Source organism: Chenopodium quinoa, unplaced genomic scaffold, assembly GCF_001683475.1.
Source record: "Chenopodium quinoa cultivar QQ74 unplaced genomic scaffold, ASM168347v1, whole genome shotgun sequence".
NCBI lineage: Eukaryota > Viridiplantae > Streptophyta > Magnoliopsida > Caryophyllales > Amaranthaceae > Chenopodium > Chenopodium quinoa.
Genome location: NW_018744092.1, coordinates 2,624,799 through 2,645,745, shown reverse-complemented (window position 1 = coordinate 2,645,745; position 20,947 = coordinate 2,624,799). Strand labels below are relative to the sequence as shown.

The window sequence follows — 20,947 nt, the reverse complement described above, 5'->3', positions numbered from 1 at the left end:
CTTAGTTACAAACTAGGATACACAGACACTTCACGAACAGGCGTGTTCGTGTCGAACGCAACGCGACAGTATGTCTTGAACTAGTCAAAAAACCATATTCAGTTTTTTTTTATTGATTTATTTATATATATATATATATATATATATGTATATATATATACGTACATATACATATACGTACATATACATATACATATATATATATATATATATATATATATATATATATATATATATATATATATATATATATATATATATATATATATATATATATTCGGGCACTTCAGCACGGATCGTATTCTACTATGACAACCCTTTTTTTGACATGCCACCTCATCTATTTTTTTTTTTTGGATTGTCAAAGTAAAGTAAGAGAAATAATGTAAGAGTTACTAATGTGGGTGTGTTCATAACTGATTGTTAACTAATAGAGTTTTACGATATTGTTAAGTACGTAAATGTCAACTAAATTAGTTGGTTAAAGTTTTGGGGTGTTACCCAAGACTTGAGATCAAATCTCATCTACATCATTCCCATAACCAATTAGGATGGTGACATTTATATTTATATTTAAAAAATTAATTCCCAAACCCCCCTATTTTTCGTTTTTGAGAGAGGGTTGTACCTCCAGTTTATTTAACCATTGTACTAGAAAATACAAATTAGCCATTTGAGGGTGGTAGAAGTTTGTGAGTCAAGATGAAGTGAATGTCGACATTCATCTAACTAGTTCATATATGGGATTGGGAGCATTTTCGAGAAACCACCAGCGGGAGCTTGTATGGGCGGCGGTTAGACGGGTTGAGAGTGTATGGGAGGTGGAGTATGCTGAGGCAGTTGCGGCACGTTTTGGGCTTTCAGTGGCTAGGCGACTAGGTGTGACGCGAATATGGTTGGAAGGTGACTCTTCTTCAGTGTGTGAGGCAATCAACAATGGCACCAGAGGTCGATCATCAATTGCCAATTGGGTTATTAATTTTATGATGATATCAACATATTATCATAGTTTATTATGCTTTTATTTCTTCACATGTTCCGAGGATAGGTAACATGGTAATCCACCTTGTGACAAAATGGGATACTCGTGGTTGTTCAGAGTTTGTCTGTATGGGTTTGAGCCCGCAAAATCTTGTAATTTTAACAGATTCTGATTTATAATAAAATGCATATCTTACGTTTCCTCAAAAGAAGAATACATTGTGTATTTCATGTCAATTATTTCAAAATAGTACTCCGTAATATATATTTGAAAATGGAGGAGAGTATAAGTTTATAAACAATTGTTATTTATTAAATGACAAACTTCTAATTAAATGACATAATTTTGCAATATTGATAAGTAAAATCACAAACACTACTACACTAGTAATGTTAGCGGTTAATGATATTAGCAATTTTACACCAAAATATTAAAAGTTAGACAATTACAAACAAAATATGTTTAAGAGTATGCTCTGTAGTAATCACCTTTATTCATTTCTTTTAGATCTAACAAATTCAGTTAAGTTCATATAAGATAAATTCAAGAAAAATAAGTTTTAATGCAGGTTATCCAAGTTTAGCAACAACTAAAATAATTTTTAATAAGGTCTAATAAGGCTCGTTATCTTCACCAAAAAAGTTGTCAGTAATAATAATTTTTAATCAGTAACAATCATTTCAGTTTAACAAAAATAATTTCATAAAACTAATTCTAGTTTTGTAAAAATAAGGTGAAAGAACTGGGCCTAAGGGTCTGTTCTATTTACCCTATTTTCACTTATTTCAGGTGTAATAAGTTCAGATAAGTTCACTTCTGGAAAAATAAGTTCAAATAATGATTAGCGTATAAATTACAATTAAAATAAGTTTTGATAAGGTCTAATAATTTCAGATAAGTTCAGATAAATTTAAATAAGTTCAGGTAAGTGAAAATCAAGTGAATAAAACACACCTAAATTCCAATAAATAATAATCAGATAAATAGAACGCATCACTGTAATCAGATAAATAGAACTATTAAGAATTTTAACATAGAAAACGCTATGCAACTCCCAACCAAAAAAAAAAAAAAAAAAAAAAAAATCCGCAAAACCGCTTTGTGATTGACGTTTTTCAGTTTTCAGACACTGAAGATCCAATCCCCTTTTCTTCTTAAGCACTTTCACCCTCCTCAGAAAGACGACCTTGTCAAATTCGTTGACTCTTAACCCCTTTTGTTTTGTAATTTTTTCTCTCTCATCTAATTCTTTTACCATCTTATCACTTTTGTGTTTCTTAGTCCCATTTTGATCCATCTCACATTGTCATTTTGGGGTTTCATCACTTCAATGTAATTCTTTCATGGGGTAAGTTAACTTCACAATGGGTTGATATTTGGTGCATAAGAAGCAAATGGGTTGAACTTTTTTTAGGTAATTTGCTTGTATTCGTTCTGGGTTTTGTGAATTTTGATGAATTTTTTCTTCTTCTGGGTTTTCTGAAATTTGATGATTTTTATTCTGGATTTCTGTATTTTGATATTTCTTTCTGAGTGTTGATAACGGCTTGTAATGTGTCTCTAGGATTTCTTGATTAATTGACATTTTCTTGATTGTGATTGATTTAACTGTTGGATGGAATTGTATTAATTGTTTGATTTAATTATTGGTTGTTACTTGCTAATGCAATTTCTTGAAATGGAAACCTGTAACTTTTTTTTTTTTATTTATTTTTTTTTTTTTAATGATTGTTAAGCTCTTTTGGGGCAAGGTATTTAATTTATATTCCCAAAATAAGAAATGCCGTTAGATACTTTTTATATCTTGTGATTATGGTTAGCTTGTGTTTTCATTCTTTGTATCTCATCTATTTAGCTGTCTGAGTAACATTTTAAGTTGAGTGTCTGGTGTAATGTGAGTTGATTGTGACATCATTACAATTACTTCTTTGAACTGATAATTGTTTTTAGTGTTCTGTTAGATGCTTTTATACTTGTATATAGTGTTGTGGCTGATTGATCAAATGTAGGTGTTTGTTTTTGTTATGGTTAAAAAGAAGGTGAAAACCATTCAAGAGTATTGATCATTGTATTTTTGGTTCCAGGCTGTAAAATGCATAGGCTTTCTTTGGATGTGGGGGTCACTGGTTATTATCGTTGAGAGAGATCTGGATACGTCGAATGTAAGCGTGAGTTATTTCAATCACAATAAGTCTGGGTAGTAGTTGCAAGTTTGGTTTGGAAGGTAACAAGACTTGGCAAGTAATTTTAGATTTTTCATAGTTGTGTGAATTATGCAAGAAAATAAGTTTCCAAAGCGGTATTTGATTGTGCTTTTGACATTCATATGTACGTCTGTCTGCTACATTGAGCGGGTGGGCTTCTCAATTGCTTATACAATTGCTGCTGATGCTGCTGGTGTTAATCAATCAAGTAAAGGCACAATACTTTCCACTTTCTACTATGGTTATGCCTTATCACAAGTGCCAGGAGGGTGGGCAGCCCAGAAAATTGGTGGCAGACGTGTGCTGCTGCTTTCATTTGTGTTATGGTCACTGACCTGTGCTTTAGTCCCGCTGGATCCCAACCGGGTTTTCATGTTGGTTGTTGCACGCCTTCTTGTTGGTGTAGCTCAAGGATTTATCTTTCCCTCGATTCACACGGTTTTGGCACAGTGGGTTCCTCCTCATGAAAGATCTAGATCTGTTTCTCTTACCACATCTGGGATGTACCTAGGTGCTGCTGCAGGAATGCTTCTGCTTCCAAGCCTGGTGAAGTTTAAGGGTCCTCAATCTGTCTTTGTAGCTGAAGCAGCACTAGGAGCCATTTGGTCTGTGTTGTGGTTTAAATATGCATCTGACCCTCCTCGATCTGAGCATCCCAAAGCTGCTGCTGCTGGTTTTGGGGAAAATTTATTACCTGTTAAAGGTAATCATAAGTTTAAAGTGGAGAATGGAGGTAGCTCAGCTAAAAATTTAAACATACCTTGGAAGAGAATTTTTGTCAGCTTACCAGTCTGGGCTATTGTGGTCAACAACTTTACTTTTCATTATGCCTTGTATGTACTTATGAATTGGCTACCAACATATTTTGAGCAAGGCCTACAGCTTAGTCTCCAAGATATGGGTTCTTCTAAAATGATGCCGTACCTCAACATGTTTTTATTCTCAAATATTGGCGGGGTGGTGGCTGATCATCTTATCACCAGGAAGCTTATGTCTATAACTAAGACTAGGAAGTTCTTGAATACCCTAGGATTTATCGTGGCTTCTCTGGCACTGATGGCACTGCCCGTATTTAGAACTGCTGGCGGGGCTGTGTTCTGTTCTTCTGTGGCACTCGGCTTCTTGGCTCTTGGAAGAGCTGGGTTTGCCGTGAATCACATGGATATAGCTCCAAGATATGCTGGAATTGTTATGGGAGTTTCTAACACAGCAGGTACACTAGCTGGTATTGTTGGTGTTGAGCTTACAGGCCAGCTTCTTGAAGCAGCTAAAGGTGCTGATTATGATATCTCTAGCCCAGAAAGCTGGAGATTGGTATTTGTTATTCCTGGTTTTCTGTGTATTTTAAGTTCAGTGGTGTTCGTGATTTTTTCAACTGGGGAAAGAATTTTCGACTGAGTGAGGCTTCCTACAGTTGATGAATAGGTGCCCATTCATACCCTATGTCACTAAATTTTTTCAACATTTATTGGGTATAAAACCTTGATATCTTTCATCATTGCATTGTTATGCTAACAATTTTGAAATTCTGGATTTAGTCAAGCGACCTTTTGATCTGTAGCTCCTCCAGAATGTATCCAAAGTGCTATATGTGTGCTTTGGTGGAAAATTACTTTTTAGTTGGACTTCACTGCTTACTTGATGCGATGGTTTCTTGGCGCAAGAGATTCCGGAGATTGGCAATCTATCTTACAAAGCTTACTAATGTTGACTACTTGATTTGCGAGTAGTCTTCACACAATGTTTGGTTTGTGCTGTGTTGTCGGCATACACAAGTAGCTGATCTCATTATGTCCCTTGCTCGTGTAGAGGTTTAATGAGGCCAGAGGTTTTATACTTTTGTTGGGTTTTTCTTGTTACATTGAACTTAAGAAATTAGGTTTTGGTGTTGTGCTGAGAACGTTATCCCCGGAATTCTAACAGAAAATTGTCTCGTAGTCATAAACATATTCTTCATGTAACGCAATAAGGTCTTCTTTTGCTTTTATCATTTGGCTGGTATATTATAGCTGTTGTGCCATCTCTAATAAAGAGAGTCGCAAATGTAATTGTTCAGCTTCATAAGAAAGATGTAGGAGGAATTTAGCATAGTGTATTTTTAAAATTTCTGTTACTGGTATAAACAATTCATCTTTGTAATATTTTCGTGTACCAATGAGACATCTACTTGTATTCTGACTGTCTGAAACACTGTATCAGTGTCTTCTTTCTTGTGTCAACTACTATTTTGTTTATTAAAGTATTCAAAGATTTTTTTAAATATGACACTTCAATGCCCTGCATACAAATGCTGTTTTATACTTTCATGTCAAAAAATTTGGTGTTTATTGTTTTGTCTGAGCATGTTGGAACAAGATTTTGTCTAGAAGTCAGACATCTTCACATAATTTTCAGAGTCAGGGGAAGGGTTTATTGATGATGTCATGACGATATAATTTCATCATTTTATTCTTGAGATTTATAGCTTTACAGACATGCCTGATGTGTTGCAAATATTCTTATTTATACTCTTGATCATTGGGAGAGCATGTACCCTGCAATAGTTGGACAATTTTGGTAACAGAGTGTCTTCCAGAGCACAACCAATGGAGCTTTAGCCGATACTATCTATGGTACTCACATATTATGTCTGAACTGTGAAGCACGGAGTATAGAATCAGCTCAGAACAGCACCAGGTAAGAATTATCTTTATATAGAATATTTTCCATGTTTGCTATTTCATCCATTTAGTTTAGGAACTTGACAAACTAGGACAGTAACTCAAAATTTCTAACTTCAAGTTTATAGCTCAAAATAAATACTGAATTCAGTAGCTAATTTTGGAAGTATGTCAGATATATCCAATTCTCCAATTAGTTTAGATTTTATCTATGGACTATGGCATTTATATCCTTAGAAAAAATTTCAGATTTATCTAAGATATTTAGAGGACCTTTCTTTACAATTTTAGCTAAGAATGTACTTGGATTTCCACTTATCTTAGGGATCCTTTACTCTGTTGCGCTGCCAAGTCGATGCATAATTGCTGAGTCTGTCAAGAATTCTGTAGCCAATATTCAATAATTTGTCTTATTTGTCAAAAGTATGTAATACTTTGTGTAAGCTCCTACGTTGCTTTGGACCAAATTTTTATCGAAAATTTATGGGGCCTTCAGTAACTTGACTAACGTCATAGAGGCTGATAATTGCCATATTTATTTAGGTCTATTTGCATTTTTAGTCCCACTTAGAACTTTAAGGTGATGCAGTGACTATTATATTTTATTGCTTCTACTATTTGAAAGTTTTTGCTGACAAGTCATAACATAGACATTGCAGGTTTGCCTGATTTTGTGACTCTTACATGGTTTAATCTATGACGATCCACCTGTTTCTGTTATATGGGATCTTGAATTATGGTTACTATGAATTTCCTTATGTTACTCCAATAGTCTGACGTGATGGAACAGTAGGCTAAGATTGTACGTTGCCCCGGGTCTATATCCTGAATATCTGATTACAACTGGAAGCTAAGCCTATTACTGAAACCTGTCTATGCTTAATGGAGACAGTTTTCACTCTCAATGGGAATGAGCTAATCTTAATACTACTGAGATACATGTCAACATTAATTGGATTATGCTGAAAGCGGTTTAATTGGTAGACTACAAAGTTTATACTATTGTCCTGCTGAAGCAATTTTATACTAGAAGATTTTTGTGCTAACCATATGAAAGATGTTTGCAAGATTAAAGAAAACTGTAGAAGTTTCTGGTCTTTAGTATCGTGCCTCGGTGCCTGTGTACGTGTCCAAAGATGAGGCTATGATTATATGGATTTCCCAAACCCTATAGACACTGGTGATTGATATTGTTGGCTTTGTTGCTGTGTTTTCATAATCTTATTATATGCAGCCGAAATGTTATGCTATTGGAAAACTTAAGCTTTATTGTTCGTCTGTTGACAAAAATTAAATGCACACACTTACGAAGTAGTTAATAATTTTGATAACTCATGATCTAGTAAATTACACCTTACATTTCAGGGCTTCAGTAAATACAAAGTTGCATCAACTTCATAGCTCAAAGTTCACTGCCCATCACTGCAAAGCATACATTTGTTCACACTATTTCTCATTAAGTTACTACATCCTATCAGTTTTCACTTTCCAGGAACGAAGTTGGTGGCAAAAGCCCAAGCATTGTTAGCGACAGGGTCAGCAAGGTGGTCAGAGAGGTTCTCAATGGGACCCTTTCCAGTAACAATAGCCTGTACGAAGAACCCGAACATGGAGAACATAGCCAATCTCCCGTTCTTGAGCTCCTTTACCTTCAGCTCAGCAAAGGCCTCTGGATCGTCTGCCAGACCAAGTGGGTCAAAAGCTCCACCTGGGTAAACCTTGTCGAGCCCTTCACCCAATGGTCCACCACCAACACGGTAGCCTTCGATCAAACCCATGAGGACAACTTGGCTGGCCCAGATAGCGAGGATGCTTTGGGCATGGATCAAGTTCGGGTTTCCTAAGTAGTCGAGTCCACCTTCCTGGAAGATTTGGGATCCAGCCTTAAACCACACGGCTTCACCAAATTTGACACCGTTCTTGGACAGGATTTCAGGGAATACACAGCCCAGGGCACCAAGCATAGCCCACCTAGAGTGGATCACCTCGAGCTCACGGTTCCTGGCGAAGGTTTCGGGGTCTGCTGAGAGTCCAGCAGTGTCCCAGCCGTAGTCACCAGGGAATTCACCAGTTAAGTATGATGGAGTCTGCTCTGAAAAGGGGCCCAAATACTTGGGACGGTCAGGACCGTACCTGCATTTTATTTCCAGATGTTATTAAGCTTACAACAATCACATAGTTCTGTTTCAATAAATTATGTAGCTCATTAATTTTTTTTCTCTCTTTATCAGTGACAAGTATTAATAGAAAATATAAGAGAATTAGTTGCAAACTGTATTTTAGTTATATTGTCATCTAAAGTCTTGATTATAGTTGATAACTTGATATTACATATGTGATTGCTAGTATTGGTTCATCTATTCAATTAAAACCTTAAACATTATAGAAAAATTAATTTCTACTTTTGAATGAGAAAGTTAACATGACTAGTTTAGTATGACTAGCTTTCTCTTAAATCTTACAGAGTATTCCCTCCGTTTCTAAATAAGTGTGTCGCTTATTTATTGAATCTGAGTAGCTCGGAAGAAAGATTAAGAGTTACTTACCATATGCTTTGTGGGGCGCTCTTGACGGTACGACGCATAGAAAACCGGCCTCCGTTGCCACCGACCTTGCGAGCAAGCTCATTTTGTTGCTTCAAGATGGTCTGCCCAGCAAATGCAGATTGTTGGATAGTTGAGGTAGCCATAGTTAGTTTATCTGTTATTCTACTTTGCTAGTGTTGTGTTTTTATGAGTTGGTGGTTACTATAAACTGATTGTATTATATATACTATTGAGGTTTGTGGCTTATGATGTGGATGAGGAAATTTACACATCACCATCTTCCTATTGGCTATCATCTTAATGTAAGGATTTTCATGCTGATTTTTTGTGTGATAAGAGAGGCTGTTTTTCTGCCATCTAAGATTGTAAGATTTTGTTCTTGGATATTATTTTGTAGAATAATGTACACCACAAACTTTGTAGACAACCTGTTGTTGGATTTGCTTTGTTTTTGTTTATCTCAAATTCATATCTTTATCCATAATTCTAACTTTAAAAAACACTTACTTCCTTTGTTCCCCTAATATTGTAACATGGGGGAAGATACAACATTTAAGATAAGGAGAGAAATAAAGATAGGGACTCAAGTGATGAGGAGAGAGATAAAGAGATAACATGTGCATATATGAAAATGTTGCAACATTTGTGAAACTTTCTTAAAGGTAATTGTTGCAATATTAGGGGAACAGAAGAAGTATTTCATAAAGTATTTTATACTACTTATTTTTGGATTTGACTTGATTTTTTTTTTAATGCATATTGTAGCAAGCAAATGTTATCATGCGAAATATTGTTGGATTAGCTCAAATGCTCAATGTATACTTTCATAATATGAACATTTTATGACATATACTAATAAAAAATAAAATATATTAATTGTCGAAGTTACATATTGACAAGCATTTCCGATTCAAGTGTTTTAATATGAAATAGAGGGAGAAAATTTGAACCATGGATAAATTGCCTTGCACTTATTTTTAATAGTTTATCACATATAGATGAGTAAATGACATAGAATTAAGGAAAATAAATAAACAAGTACAAATTTGGTTTGCATTGTCAGGGCAATAGCAATGGAGCAAACCTCTAAGGGGTTTGTTCACTTGCCACATCATCATCATACAAACCCCTTACCCAACAAACCTATTATCAACAATAGATAAATCTTTTCAAAGATTTATGCATGGGACCCACGATCTATAAAATTCATTAAATTCATCAAAACAAAAAATAAAGAGAACTCAACAAGTGGGCTTAACTAATACACTTGACACTTGGCAGCTTGTAAAGCATCAGCAAGCCATTACAAACCGGTTTGTAAAACAAACATCTTCCCATGAACCTTTGTTTGTCAATAAAAGGTTTGTTGACAAACCTCTAAAAAGTTGCTACAAACCCATAAAAAAAAACCTTCTATTGCTGATGCCCTCATGGCCTTACTAAACTTGTCGTTTATTTGTTTCCTTAATAGCTCGTATTGTCGATTTAGAAGATGAGAAACATTTGAGTATGAACGTTTTACCATCATATAAGACCATATTTGTGTGAGTCATTAATTAGAGGTCTACTACAACTATTATAAGGACTTAAGGAGGAATTTTTTATTCTTTTCTATGATTAATGATGTTCTATGTTGGTGTGATTGATGGTTAACTACAATACCAGAATCTTTCCCCCTTGATCTTCTTGGATGTAGGAGAGCCATAGGCATACATCAAGCCTAGTAGAGGCCTTTTGAGCAAGACTTTTGTCCTGCACCAAAGCAAATCCTTATGCATTTTGGTCTGCAAATGATGACAATATGTACTAGTACGCTTATATTCACCTAGGGTGTTACAATTTCATTTTAAGAATTACATTAAACTACACAAGAATAGATTATTGCTTGTTTGTTTTTGTGTGGCAAGATCAAGATGTGATGTTGAAATGCTTATGTTGTAATTTTAATGAAAACCTTATCAACAACTCCATCAATAACGTTTATAGAAATGTCTAGCAGGATAATGTGTATCATAAATAGTAAAATGACATTTCTTATTGAAAAATTAATGAATGAATTCACTAGACGAAAAAAGATAAAAAGGCACCGGTTCAAACCCCCCCCCCTTTGGCACCGGTTTTGAACCGTTGGGTATTTGAGGGATGCCAAATCCATGAAAATTTGGCACCGGTTCAAAACCGGTGCCAACTAAAGCATTTGGCACCGGTTAACCGGTGCCAACTAATATGGCGCGTTTTTTTTTTCAATACTATTGGCACCGGTTCTTGCTTTGAACCGGTGCCAAAAGTGTCAAAAAAAATTTTAAAAAACTTTTGGCACCGGTTCTGGTCAAAACCGGTGCCAAAAATACCCCAAAAAAATAAAAAAATAAAAAAAAAAATTGCATTTTTTTCACTTAAATTGATATAGAAACATTAACATATATATAAAGTTACATTATTTCATTAAAAAAAGGCTAAAATATTACAATTTTCGTCCAAAAAAAAATTTGAAGTGTCATGATATAAGGTTTCTGGCTGCTGTGTGTCTTCTGTCTGCACTGGTACTGTTGTCCTGGTTCTGCACTGCTACTGCTGTTCTGCTGGTCTCATGATATCAAAGTAGACTATGCGGACTTCCATTTTAACAGAAAGACCTATTTCAAAGTCAGACGTTTAATTAATATCAAGCCATGTATATTAACCTCAAAAGTCAAGACATTGTTTAATGAAGGTGAATTAAAAAAAGATTATCTGAAAATAACAGGGAATCAAGTAGTAAGCCAAAGATATGCCTAGGGACAGATAAAATTTGTTAAAGCCCTATTGAACTTATGAAGCATAAGACGAGAAGATGATTGATAGTGTCTAATATATCGCTCTAAAAGTCATACCTTCATTGTTCGCAGGGCACTGGCATTAATGTGATGAAAAAAAGAAGTGTACTTCATATGCCTGGACTCCAAATGACAACTATAGCAATTCATTTGTTCAAATATATCCATTCCAAAAAGAGTGTGTGCTATACACGAAGGGCTGGAGCAATCCCAAGACTGTAAGCGGTTATTTACTAGTGACTCGCTGCCAGAACCGCCTGGACCTGAAATAAATGATTGATGCAGGCAAGACATATGTTTAATATCAAGAGAAATTCTGAACTAACACAAACAACTTACCCCACAGAGCTAATTCAATCAATAGTTAAAATTAGCAATGCCAATTGTTATATCACATAATGTTCCTTGTTGCCAGGCTATAAGCAATTTCAATCTTCTATGCCATCTCAGACTGGTGGATACTCTGCTCAACCCCATTTTCAAAGGATATAGAGTTCATACATGGTCTCCCATATTTTTTTGTATATTCATGTAACTAAATAATATGTTTTTTTCAATGAACTTTACTTATGAGTCTCAATGTGTATATCATACAACATTTAGATTCATAACCAGATACGAACCGGTGCTAAAGGGGGGGGGGGGTGCCTATTTCAATTTTTCTACTAGTGAAATGTTGATAGCTAGACAATGCATGTACACCAACTGTCAGTTTCTGAATAAAAAAAGTGTTTCATTCTAACCCTGGTGAGAGGTCATCATCAAATATCACTGTTTCAACATCAAATGCATGAATTGCACTCTTGATCTCAGAAACCTTGCCTGAGCCAATATATGTTCTTGGATTTGGAGCAGCAAGCCTAATTCATACAGCAGGTGTTGAAGTTATTTACCATGTAGACCAGCAGTTCTCACAAAGCAAAAATAAAGGAGAAATGTATTTGATAGAAGACATATGTAAACTATATGACAAAAACTCATAAGTCAATACACACTTGGTAAAGTAATCTGAGTTTTGTTTAACAATCTCTATCTTAACAAGTTAAAACGGAGGTACTAAAGCTTTTAATTGAATTGTAGCTGCTTTGGAGGCCATGTTCCCAGATGACACATAACATGCCTTAAGTTACAAGTGCTTTTCACTTACAAAGAATTACAACAGATACAAAATCAACTCACTGAAACCCCTTAAGCTCTAATTAAAAGAGTTACATTATCGTTTTAAGCGACACTCCCCCATTCAATTCTCCAACCCTTCCCCAACTTTCACAGTCACACACAGAGTGACAGAGATATATAACATGTTAACTGGAAGATTTAGGGCATGCACAGATAATATAAATCTCCAATTAGCTAATTGTACTGTCTTAAGTATATGCACATTGCAACTTATAGCGTAACCACATTATGCAATAGAAAAACCCACGACATACTCACTTTTGATAAGTAGAGCCAACAACCTGAAGACCTGCTGTGTCAGCTAGTTGAGCCAATTCTTTCAGAGATTCTTCTATTCCAAAAGAATCCACTTTAATACCTTTTTGCTCCACACCCACAAGATAAGCTTTTTCAGCAAGAACCTGACATTACAATATTAGGCCACTTAACTTATTCTCCCAAGAGCCTCAAGCAATGGCAGAGGGCGCATAAATAAGACAACAGTCAATCAATAACAACATAACACAAACTTAAAAATGCTTAGCAAAAAGTTGCGTATACTTTTCTGCATGATTAACATAGCAACTAGAATCACCTAAAGCATTAGAACAGTGATCCTAATATCATATGCTCAACCTCAACAGAAAGCCATATATGCATATAATATCATAATACAACATCACTGCGATTCCTCTTATGAGACTATATCTACTATCTACAATTGGGTAAACGGTAGACAAAATTTCATAAACATAATCTGTTAAGAGGTTCTATTAGAGATGGTTTTTGATGCATCCTAAATTTGATCATTACACTAATAATTAACATGAAAGAAGCGGGAAGCAAAATCGAAAGTGAAAGGAAACAAAGACAAAAAAAAAAAAAAAAAAGAAAAAATGGAGCATTAGGACAGGTGCAAACCCTTCTTAAGACAGGTCAAAAGGTGCAAACCTAAATATTAGGACAGTGAATAATAAATCAACAGGTGCAAACCCTTCTAAAGAAATTATACATGTTCCAACAGCATTAGGACAGTGAATATGTAAAAATGGAGCTAGAGCTTAGTTGATGACAGCTTTAATGATCCACAGGTGTCTACAATCCAATATCCCTTCAGAAACAGGTTTGACAGATATCTGATGAGAAAGTGTATATGTACAGAAAGTACATTGCTCTAGTTGAACTTTCCACTTTGATGGCTATCTGATGGCTGTTGTGCAGGTTGCCCTGGAAAACGGGTACACTCAGTTGGCACTTGGGTCTTGCCCATCGACTATTGCTCGTCCTGTACTTTCAGCCACTGTTAAGGTTGGTCCACTAGGCGAAAAAGGCAAAAAGGAAAGGGTTAGGGTAAGGAAGAGAGTTGTTGATGAGCTTGTAGGCAATAATTTGACAAGGGAAAGAGTTTGTAATAAGCTAGAATGAGGCTTGTGTTATCTAGGCTTGTGTTTGCTAGAAGAGTGCTATAATTTCAAAATAAAGCTCTTTAGTGAGTGATGATCAATGAGCGAGAATCAAAGCTTCCTACCCCTTGCTGTCTTGCTTTAATACTTGTATTATGCTGTAGGCCATTATGACTAGCCTTATTTTAGATCAAAATTCATACTTTATCTTCACATTATTTTCAAACAACTTAAACAAACCGCCTACGCTTATTAGGGTGTAATATTACAACTCACATATCAAAAATCATTAGCAGGGATACTAAGAACAAAACTATGCTAGATTGCTACAGATCAATATGTTTTACCAAATCAGAGAACAAAATTTTAGACCACAGGAAACTACATACATAAAAAAATGCAGCTGCATATGAGATATATAAGTGAAGTTAGTAAGATTGTGTAGCTTAGAAGTAGATTATATTGCTTAGGTCCCTATAAGGTTCACTTTTTAAGAGTTCTATAAAATTATACCAGACAACAAAAGATAAGCCGTAAATTCCAGGGGCTTCATATACAAGGATATATGTAAAATTCAGTTTTTGAGTTCAAGGGTGGGTCAGATTGCAAGAATAAACTGCACCAATTGGATACGAATTTTGAGGCGATTCTAGTTGCAGTAGTTAGAATAGGATATCTAGTGTTAAGGAAAAATATCAGAAAAATTGACTAAAAATAATTTACAGGGTTTTAAGTCAATTTTTGTCAAGTGGTACAGCTGGAAAATCTGATAAGCATGTTCTGCTAGCAAGGGTTGTTTTCCTTGAAGTTTTATGCAATTTCTTAGCTTTGTTTTATACGTTTTTCTCACATAGTTGTAACCTATTTAAAGGCCTAAATTCATCAATAATATTAAGTTTTTCAGTCATCTAAAACCCCCACCCCAACAAATCAGCATCCGAGTTTGAATCATTACATCATCCTCAATCCCTCATGAGAGGATTGTTGAAGGGAAACCTTAGAGAGTCATGGCCTAGGCCACTATTTTGAGAGTGATAGGATAAAGCTATTAACCTATCCTTTTGTAACCTTTCAGCTGTTATCGATCAAAATTCGAGCTGTAATCTTTATTTACTTGCATTATTAAATCAGAATTAGAAACCCAAAAAATCCAATCCATTACACCCTACAACCTTTTCACTCAAAAGCAGCAGGATTATTCAACACTTTAACGTTAAAGGGCATCAAAACAAGCATACAGCATGCAATATGCTAGGATTTGGATATGAAAACAGGGTATGCAAGCAAAAACAAAGAAATTGAAGATAGCAGCTAAGGGATAAGTGTATTGCAACCAGAGTAATCACAATACAGGGGCCTTCTTTCGAGAGGAAGGTTCTCTCCACAACTCACTTCAACAACAAATTCTGGATACTCTCCCCCTATCCCATTAGCACTATTTAATACGGCAATTAAGCCTAACAAACTCAAGCAACAACTAATACAGGGAATCAAAATAACAACCAAATAACAAACTTTTTTTGAACGAGATGTGATGTTATAATGAACTTCTATGGAATACTATAGTTTCATCCCCAAAACACACCTTGGAATTAAGGGTTAGGGTTAGCAATGTTTTTTTAAAAACGAAAAAAAAGGAAAAACCAGAACCCTAAAATTACAAAATTGAAAACCAAATCAACGACAAACCCTAGGTTGCGAAGAAATTCGGTAGATTAAGAAGACCACAATGGCCCAAATCTTACCTCGAAGCTGCTTCAATGGAGGTGAGAAAACTCAGAATGCGCTTCAATGGAGAATAGAGAGCACGAGTTCAATGGAGGAGAGATATGGTCAGAGAAGGAGGTGCATGCAACTGCTTCAATGGAGTGAGAGAGAGCTCAAAAACGGCTTCAATGGAAAAGGTGGGAATTCGGAGGTGGTGGCCTGGAAGAGAAGGTGAGAACGAGGGAAAAAACAAGTAGAAAAATCAGGGGGAAAGAAAAGAAGAAGAAATACGAGAAGCCTGGTTTTTTTTTTAATGGCACCGGTTCAAACCGGTGCCAACTCTATTGCTTTCTTCGATTTTTTTTTATTTTTTTTTATTTGTTTTGGTTGGCATCGGTTTGAACCGGTGCTAATTAGATTAGTTGGCACCAGTTTTGGTTGGAACCGGTGCCAATTCTAAATTTTCCAATCCCGCCCATTTCCTTTGGCATCGGTTTTCAAGAACCGGTGCTAAAGGGGGGGTGCCTATTTCAAAATTTCTACTAGTGATTGCTTTTAAAAATATTTCTTAATGGTATTACTGAAAATATATGGATTACTCTAAGATATTGCCTTAAGTTTGCTTTATTTTTTTTCCAATAAAATTGATTTTCTTGTCAAATGCAAATTCCTTGCTTAGCAATGTGTTCTCTTTTGCAAATATGATGTTAAAGCACCTCCATAGTTGAAGTAATATAACCTCACCACCTCCTAATATATGTTGTTATATGTATTAATGGAGGAAGTTAAAAGTTAGCCAATGATATTGGAATTGTTGAAAAAGTTGTGTATTGTTGTTACAATAAAACTTATATATATATTTTTTCCTAATTACTGAAAATGGACTTGCTAATGAACCTGGGTTATTGTCCCTTGAGCACTAGGTTGTGTGACATTCCTAGGGATGACTCACTTCCTCCGTCCTTATTTAATTGACACGGCTTGACCGCCACAGAGTTTTAGACATTTAGTTGGCTTCAATACTTCGTCTTTTATTTGTATAAGTTGATACTTGGGTACTTTTTAATTGTAGTTAGTGAAGTGTGACCATTACTTTTGTTGGTGAGAGTGTGGAGTAAAATTTAATTTGTTTTGTAGAAGTTGGGAAAAAAACAAAACCCATAACAAGTGACAGGAAATATAAAAATTTAATGAGACCAATCCTTTTAAGAGAAAAAAATAGAAGTGTGTCAACTAAGTAAGGATCAGTGGCGGATCTTCAAAAAATTTCTTTTGGGGGCCGATCATAACTAAATGTATAAGTAAGAAAAACGAATTTATAATATGAGTTTCAATATTTTAATAGGAAATAAATTACTATTACCTGACTATGCTTCGATTTAATAAAAAATCAAATACTTCATCTATCCCAAAATAATTGACATATTAGATTTTTTGCACTATTCACATACAAGCTCTAACCATAGTTCTTAGCATCGTATTAAAAACAAAATTTTATCTTGATATATGTATTTAAATAGATATTAATTTAATGTTTAATGTATCAACATGTAACATGTTAAAACTATTTGCCAATATTTAAGGTTAAACGATTGAACTGACATGTGTGATATTTTTGGTCGTGTCAATTATTATGGGATAGTGAAAGTAGTACATCAACCGTGTGAGCCACTAGCTGCAACACCAACCCCCCCCCCCCCCAAAAAAAAAAAAAAAAGTAGTGATTTGCAAAAATTGCTACTCGTACTCCGTAGTCCATAAAAGCTTCCTAAGTTCTTACTAAGTAAGGCTTATAAAAACTTGGGGGAAAAATACAAGTAATAAAAAAGGGAACCTAGTTTATCTAGTAGGTCTCTGTGAATTTTGTAGGAATTTTACACATCGTTTGGATAAAGGTATTTGGGGGGAAAGGAAAAGAAGGAAAAGGGAGGGATGCAATATCCTTTGTTTGGGTAGTAAATTATGGAGGGGAAGGAAATGGAAGGAAAGGATTTTGGGGGGGGGGGGGAATATTTCAATAATTGCCTAAAAATAAAATCATTCCAAATTTGAAAAGATTTGGAAGGAAAATACATTATACAAAATAGAATTAAATGGAAAATAAATTATACAAACTGAATTTTTATAAAAAGACAACTTTACCCTTTTTTATTAAAAAAAAACCCCAAATTTTCTCTCCTAAAATTGGGGGAAAGTGGAAAACCTGGAATTCTACACATATTTCCCCTAATTTCCTAACCCTAATTTCAATTTTCTACACCAATTCACCATTGTTATTGTTGTCGTAATCAATGGCTTCCAATTTTCGAGCAAACTCTTTCTCCGCCTCTTTCACTAGGCTCTTGATTCCCATTCTGATGCGGAAACGGATATGGGTTAAGGTGTTTGGGTGATGGGTTATGTGTTTAGGCTAGGTGTTTCTGTGGGAACTGGGTAAGGAAGAACGAAGTTCCTGACAACGAGGAACTCGGGGGTTGATTAGCAAGGAACACTCGCAATACTAATCAAGGATAAGTATGGTTAGAGTTGAACACTCACTCTACTAGCCATAAACAAGCTAATCCCGAACACTCCGGATTAAACTCACAAACTCGAATCCACGAGTTCAAGCTAAACTTGAGTCCACAAGTTTAAAGTAAGAAAAATACTCAAAGTAAATTTCAAAAGTAAAAGTTTTCATTCATCAAAGTCTGCTCTATTATAAGCTAGATAAGAATTCCTTTTATAGGCTAAGGAAGTAACTAGTTACATTAATTATCTACTTAACTAAAGTAATTAAAAAGGAACTTAAAAGTCACCAACAAAAGGAAACTCAAAAGTCTCCACAATGAGCAGCCCCTCATTGTAACAGTTCCATGCAAACCGTCACACATTGAAGACTAATAACTGTTGTTGTTCCTTCATGAATTCCTTAACCAGTTCCTTGAGGAACTCGCGGTAGCTGCGCCCAACTTCTCCCTTGTAACCGTTGACATTTTATTACAGCAATTTAATGCTAAGCTATTTACTACTATAAACTGAAAATAAAACAGCTATTTAACTAAGGAATACAAGGCAAATTACTAAGCAATTACACTTAAAAATAACACCCAACAAGAGAGTAACTCTCCCATTAAGAACCATCATAATATGCGTGTAACCTCCCTTAGCTTCAATGCCTTGTCTTTTGTCTTCAAATATTGCTTGTGGACTGATTAGGAATAAGAGAATATTCCTGCTCTATGTTAAGCTCATACGGACAAGAATCCAAGGCAAAAATAACTACCTTGCTTACTCATGCATCCAAGTTACGCATGACTTGTACAATGATGGAGCTATGTTGAAACCCATGCATGGAACATTGAACACTTTGGACCCTCGTAGGAGCAGCCCATGGACAAGAGGAACTTGATTTTGTTTGACCTTAGACCGTGTATTTGGACTCTTTGAACCATTAGACTCATTAGGTTGCACAAGGTCTTGGTCAAGGATCAATTCCGGATCACATTCAATTTTTGTTCCATAGTCGAAATTTTGCTAGAATTTACGAACTGCATAATTCACCATGATTGAACTGGAGATGAAGATTACTTAAACCTTTAAGTAACCAATTTCCAAAATCAAAATTTTCCTTCTCGGGCGAGTCTCTTGGGAGGGTTTCTTCTAGTGTTCCTAGGGTTTTCCATTTCTGAAGGTTTGTTCTTGATTTTCCGAGGCTGTGAGGATGGAAGGCTCAAGCAATGAGATTAGCAACAATAATGATCGTGGGAATTCAAATGAGGCTGTAGAGTAAGAGGTGGAGTGGAGTGTTGACGGGGAAGAAAATGAGGAAGACAAGGTGGAGTTAGGGGTCGTTGGTCGAATCTGGACTGAACGACATGTTAATGCTAATGCTTTGATGACTACTATGAAGCGAATTTGGAATCCTAAGTACGGAATGGAGGCAAGTTGCATTGATAAGAACGTGTTCTTTTTTCAATTTCACCATTGGTGTGACAAATGGTGTGTTATGGAGGAACCATGGCATTTTAAACATGCTTTGATTTTGAACAATGTACAAGGTAATTGCAAACCTTCTGATATACCGCTCTTTTTTATTCCTTTTTGGGTTAGGGTTTATGACCTTCCATTCATGGGTAGAAATAATATGAATAATGTGAGGGCTATTGGGGATAAATTAGGATCCTTCATTGCTTTTGATCAGGAAGATGTGGGGGGTTTAATAAATCTCTTCGTATCTGAGTTAACATTAATGTTTGTTTGCCCTTGAAAGACAAAGTGAGCTTGAAAATGAGAGGTGGTGAGAAATCTTTTGTGACTGTGAAATATGAGAAACTCCCTGTCTTTTGCTATGTATGTGGTAAATTGGGGCATGGGGAAAAGGATTGCGATGATCATGGCTCTGATGTTGCATCTTATCGCAAATTTGATGACTCTTTGCGAGTTTCTTCTCCCTGGAAGAGTTCGAATTCAAAGGATAAAAATGATAATGTTGGTGATGGTAAGTGTGTGAGACAACTTTTTGTGGTGAGGAAGTCAAGATTTAAGGAGCAGGATATTAGTGGGAAGGAGTTGGAGGTTGCAGCGCAACTAAAAAAATACATCCATTGCTACCCCTGATAGTGATGCGTGTGGGCTGGTAGTGAATAAGGAGGGTGAGAAAGCTATGGGTCCGGAGTCTCAATTGGGTAATACGGGGGAGATTGATGTGATAATGGTGATTGGATTTTTGCTTGTGTTCCTTATATTGCTACTGATCAACATGGAGTCCTTTTATTTTCGGCAGAGAAGGAAAAAAGGAAGCTCGAGAAGGTTAAGCTGCTCCATGGGAATGATGGGATGCACATGGAAAGGGATAAGTTAGGAATTGTGCTAGGTGGGAAGAGGAAGTTATCTGGGGATGAGGAGAATGAGTCACGATTGAGGAATGTAGAGGTTGTAAAGAAGAGCAAGGTTGACTTTGATAATGAAGTAGCAGAGGTTGGAGTACACCAACCCCGCGAAAAACAATGAAACCTTAAGTTGGAACTGCTGAGGGTTGGGCGGCTCTCGGAAAGTTCGTGCTCTCCGATCATGGTGTTGGAGAGAGCGTCCGTCGTTGATTTTTGTGATGGAAACTATGATTGATGCTCATAGATTAGAGGTTTTGTAATAGGTGCAGTTTCGAAGAGGGGTTATGTCTTAGTAGTAATGGTAGTTTGGGTGGTCTTGGTCTTTGGTGGAGGGATGTTAATGCTCATGTAGTGTCGTTTTCGCTGCACCATATTGATGTAGAGATCCTTAATGCTCATAATACTCCTATTTGGGCGGCTGTGGGTGTTTATGGGTGGCCAGAGAGGGAAAGAAAATATATGACTTTTGATCGTATGATGTCTTTGAAGGAAGCTATTAGTGTTCCTGTGACGTTTTTTTTTTTGAGATTTCAATGAGATTTTATGTAATGAGGAAAAGTGTGGGGGAGCTTTGAGGAGTGATAGAGAGATGGATTTATT

At 35.8% G+C, this 20,947-nt stretch overlaps 2 protein-coding genes and 1 long non-coding RNA gene across 4 annotated transcripts; 1 reads left to right on the top strand and 2 right to left on the bottom strand.

Moving 5' to 3' along the window:
• Positions 1 to 1,867: 1,867 nt before the first annotated feature.
• On the top strand, positions 1,868 to 5,405 carry LOC110691842 (probable anion transporter 5). Of its 2 annotated transcripts, none has more exons than XM_021868798.1 (2): positions 1,868 to 2,330; positions 3,067 to 5,405. In XM_021868798.1, exon 2 carries the CDS (start codon positions 3,256 to 3,258, stop codon positions 4,582 to 4,584), a length of 1,329 nt encoding a protein of 442 aa, XP_021724490.1. In that variant the 5' UTR covers positions 1,868 to 2,330; positions 3,067 to 3,255; the 3' UTR covers positions 4,585 to 5,405. The 2 variants fall into 2 exon arrangements, with proteins under 2 accessions (XP_021724490.1, XP_021724489.1); XM_021868797.1 differs by having other exon boundaries at positions 1,868 to 2,396.
• Positions 5,406 to 7,150: 1,745 nt separating this feature from the next.
• Positions 7,151 to 8,598, bottom strand: LOC110691840 (chlorophyll a-b binding protein 5, chloroplastic). The gene is made up of 2 exons (XM_021868795.1): positions 8,393 to 8,598; positions 7,151 to 7,979 (listed from the first exon to the last, which is right to left on the bottom strand). The coding sequence occupies exons 1-2, from the start codon at positions 8,533 to 8,535 to the stop codon at positions 7,328 to 7,330; spliced, it is 795 nt and encodes a 264-aa protein (XP_021724487.1). The 5' UTR covers positions 8,536 to 8,598; the 3' UTR covers positions 7,151 to 7,327.
• Positions 8,599 to 12,133: 3,535 nt separating this feature from the next.
• LOC110691839 lies at positions 12,134 to 15,790 on the bottom strand. Its single transcript, XR_002505351.1, has 2 exons — positions 15,515 to 15,790; positions 12,134 to 12,788 (listed from the first exon to the last, which is right to left on the bottom strand). It is a non-coding gene; the product is annotated as an uncharacterized LOC110691839 (long non-coding RNA).
• Positions 15,791 to 20,947: the final 5,157 nt, after the last annotated feature.

Bases quoted from the DNA above. Each gene is read 5' to 3' on its own strand.
- LOC110691842 (XM_021868798.1), top strand. From the start codon at position 3,256: ATGCAAGAAAATAAGTTTCCAAAGCGGTATTTGATTGTGCTTTTGACA.
- LOC110691840 (XM_021868795.1), bottom strand. From the start codon at position 8,535: ATGGCTACCTCAACTATCCAACAATCTGCATTTGCTGGGCAGACCATC. The intron at 7,980-8,392 runs GTAAGTAACTCT...AATAAAATGCAG, and splicing joins AGCGCCCCACAAAGCATATG to GTACGGTCCTGACCGTCCCA.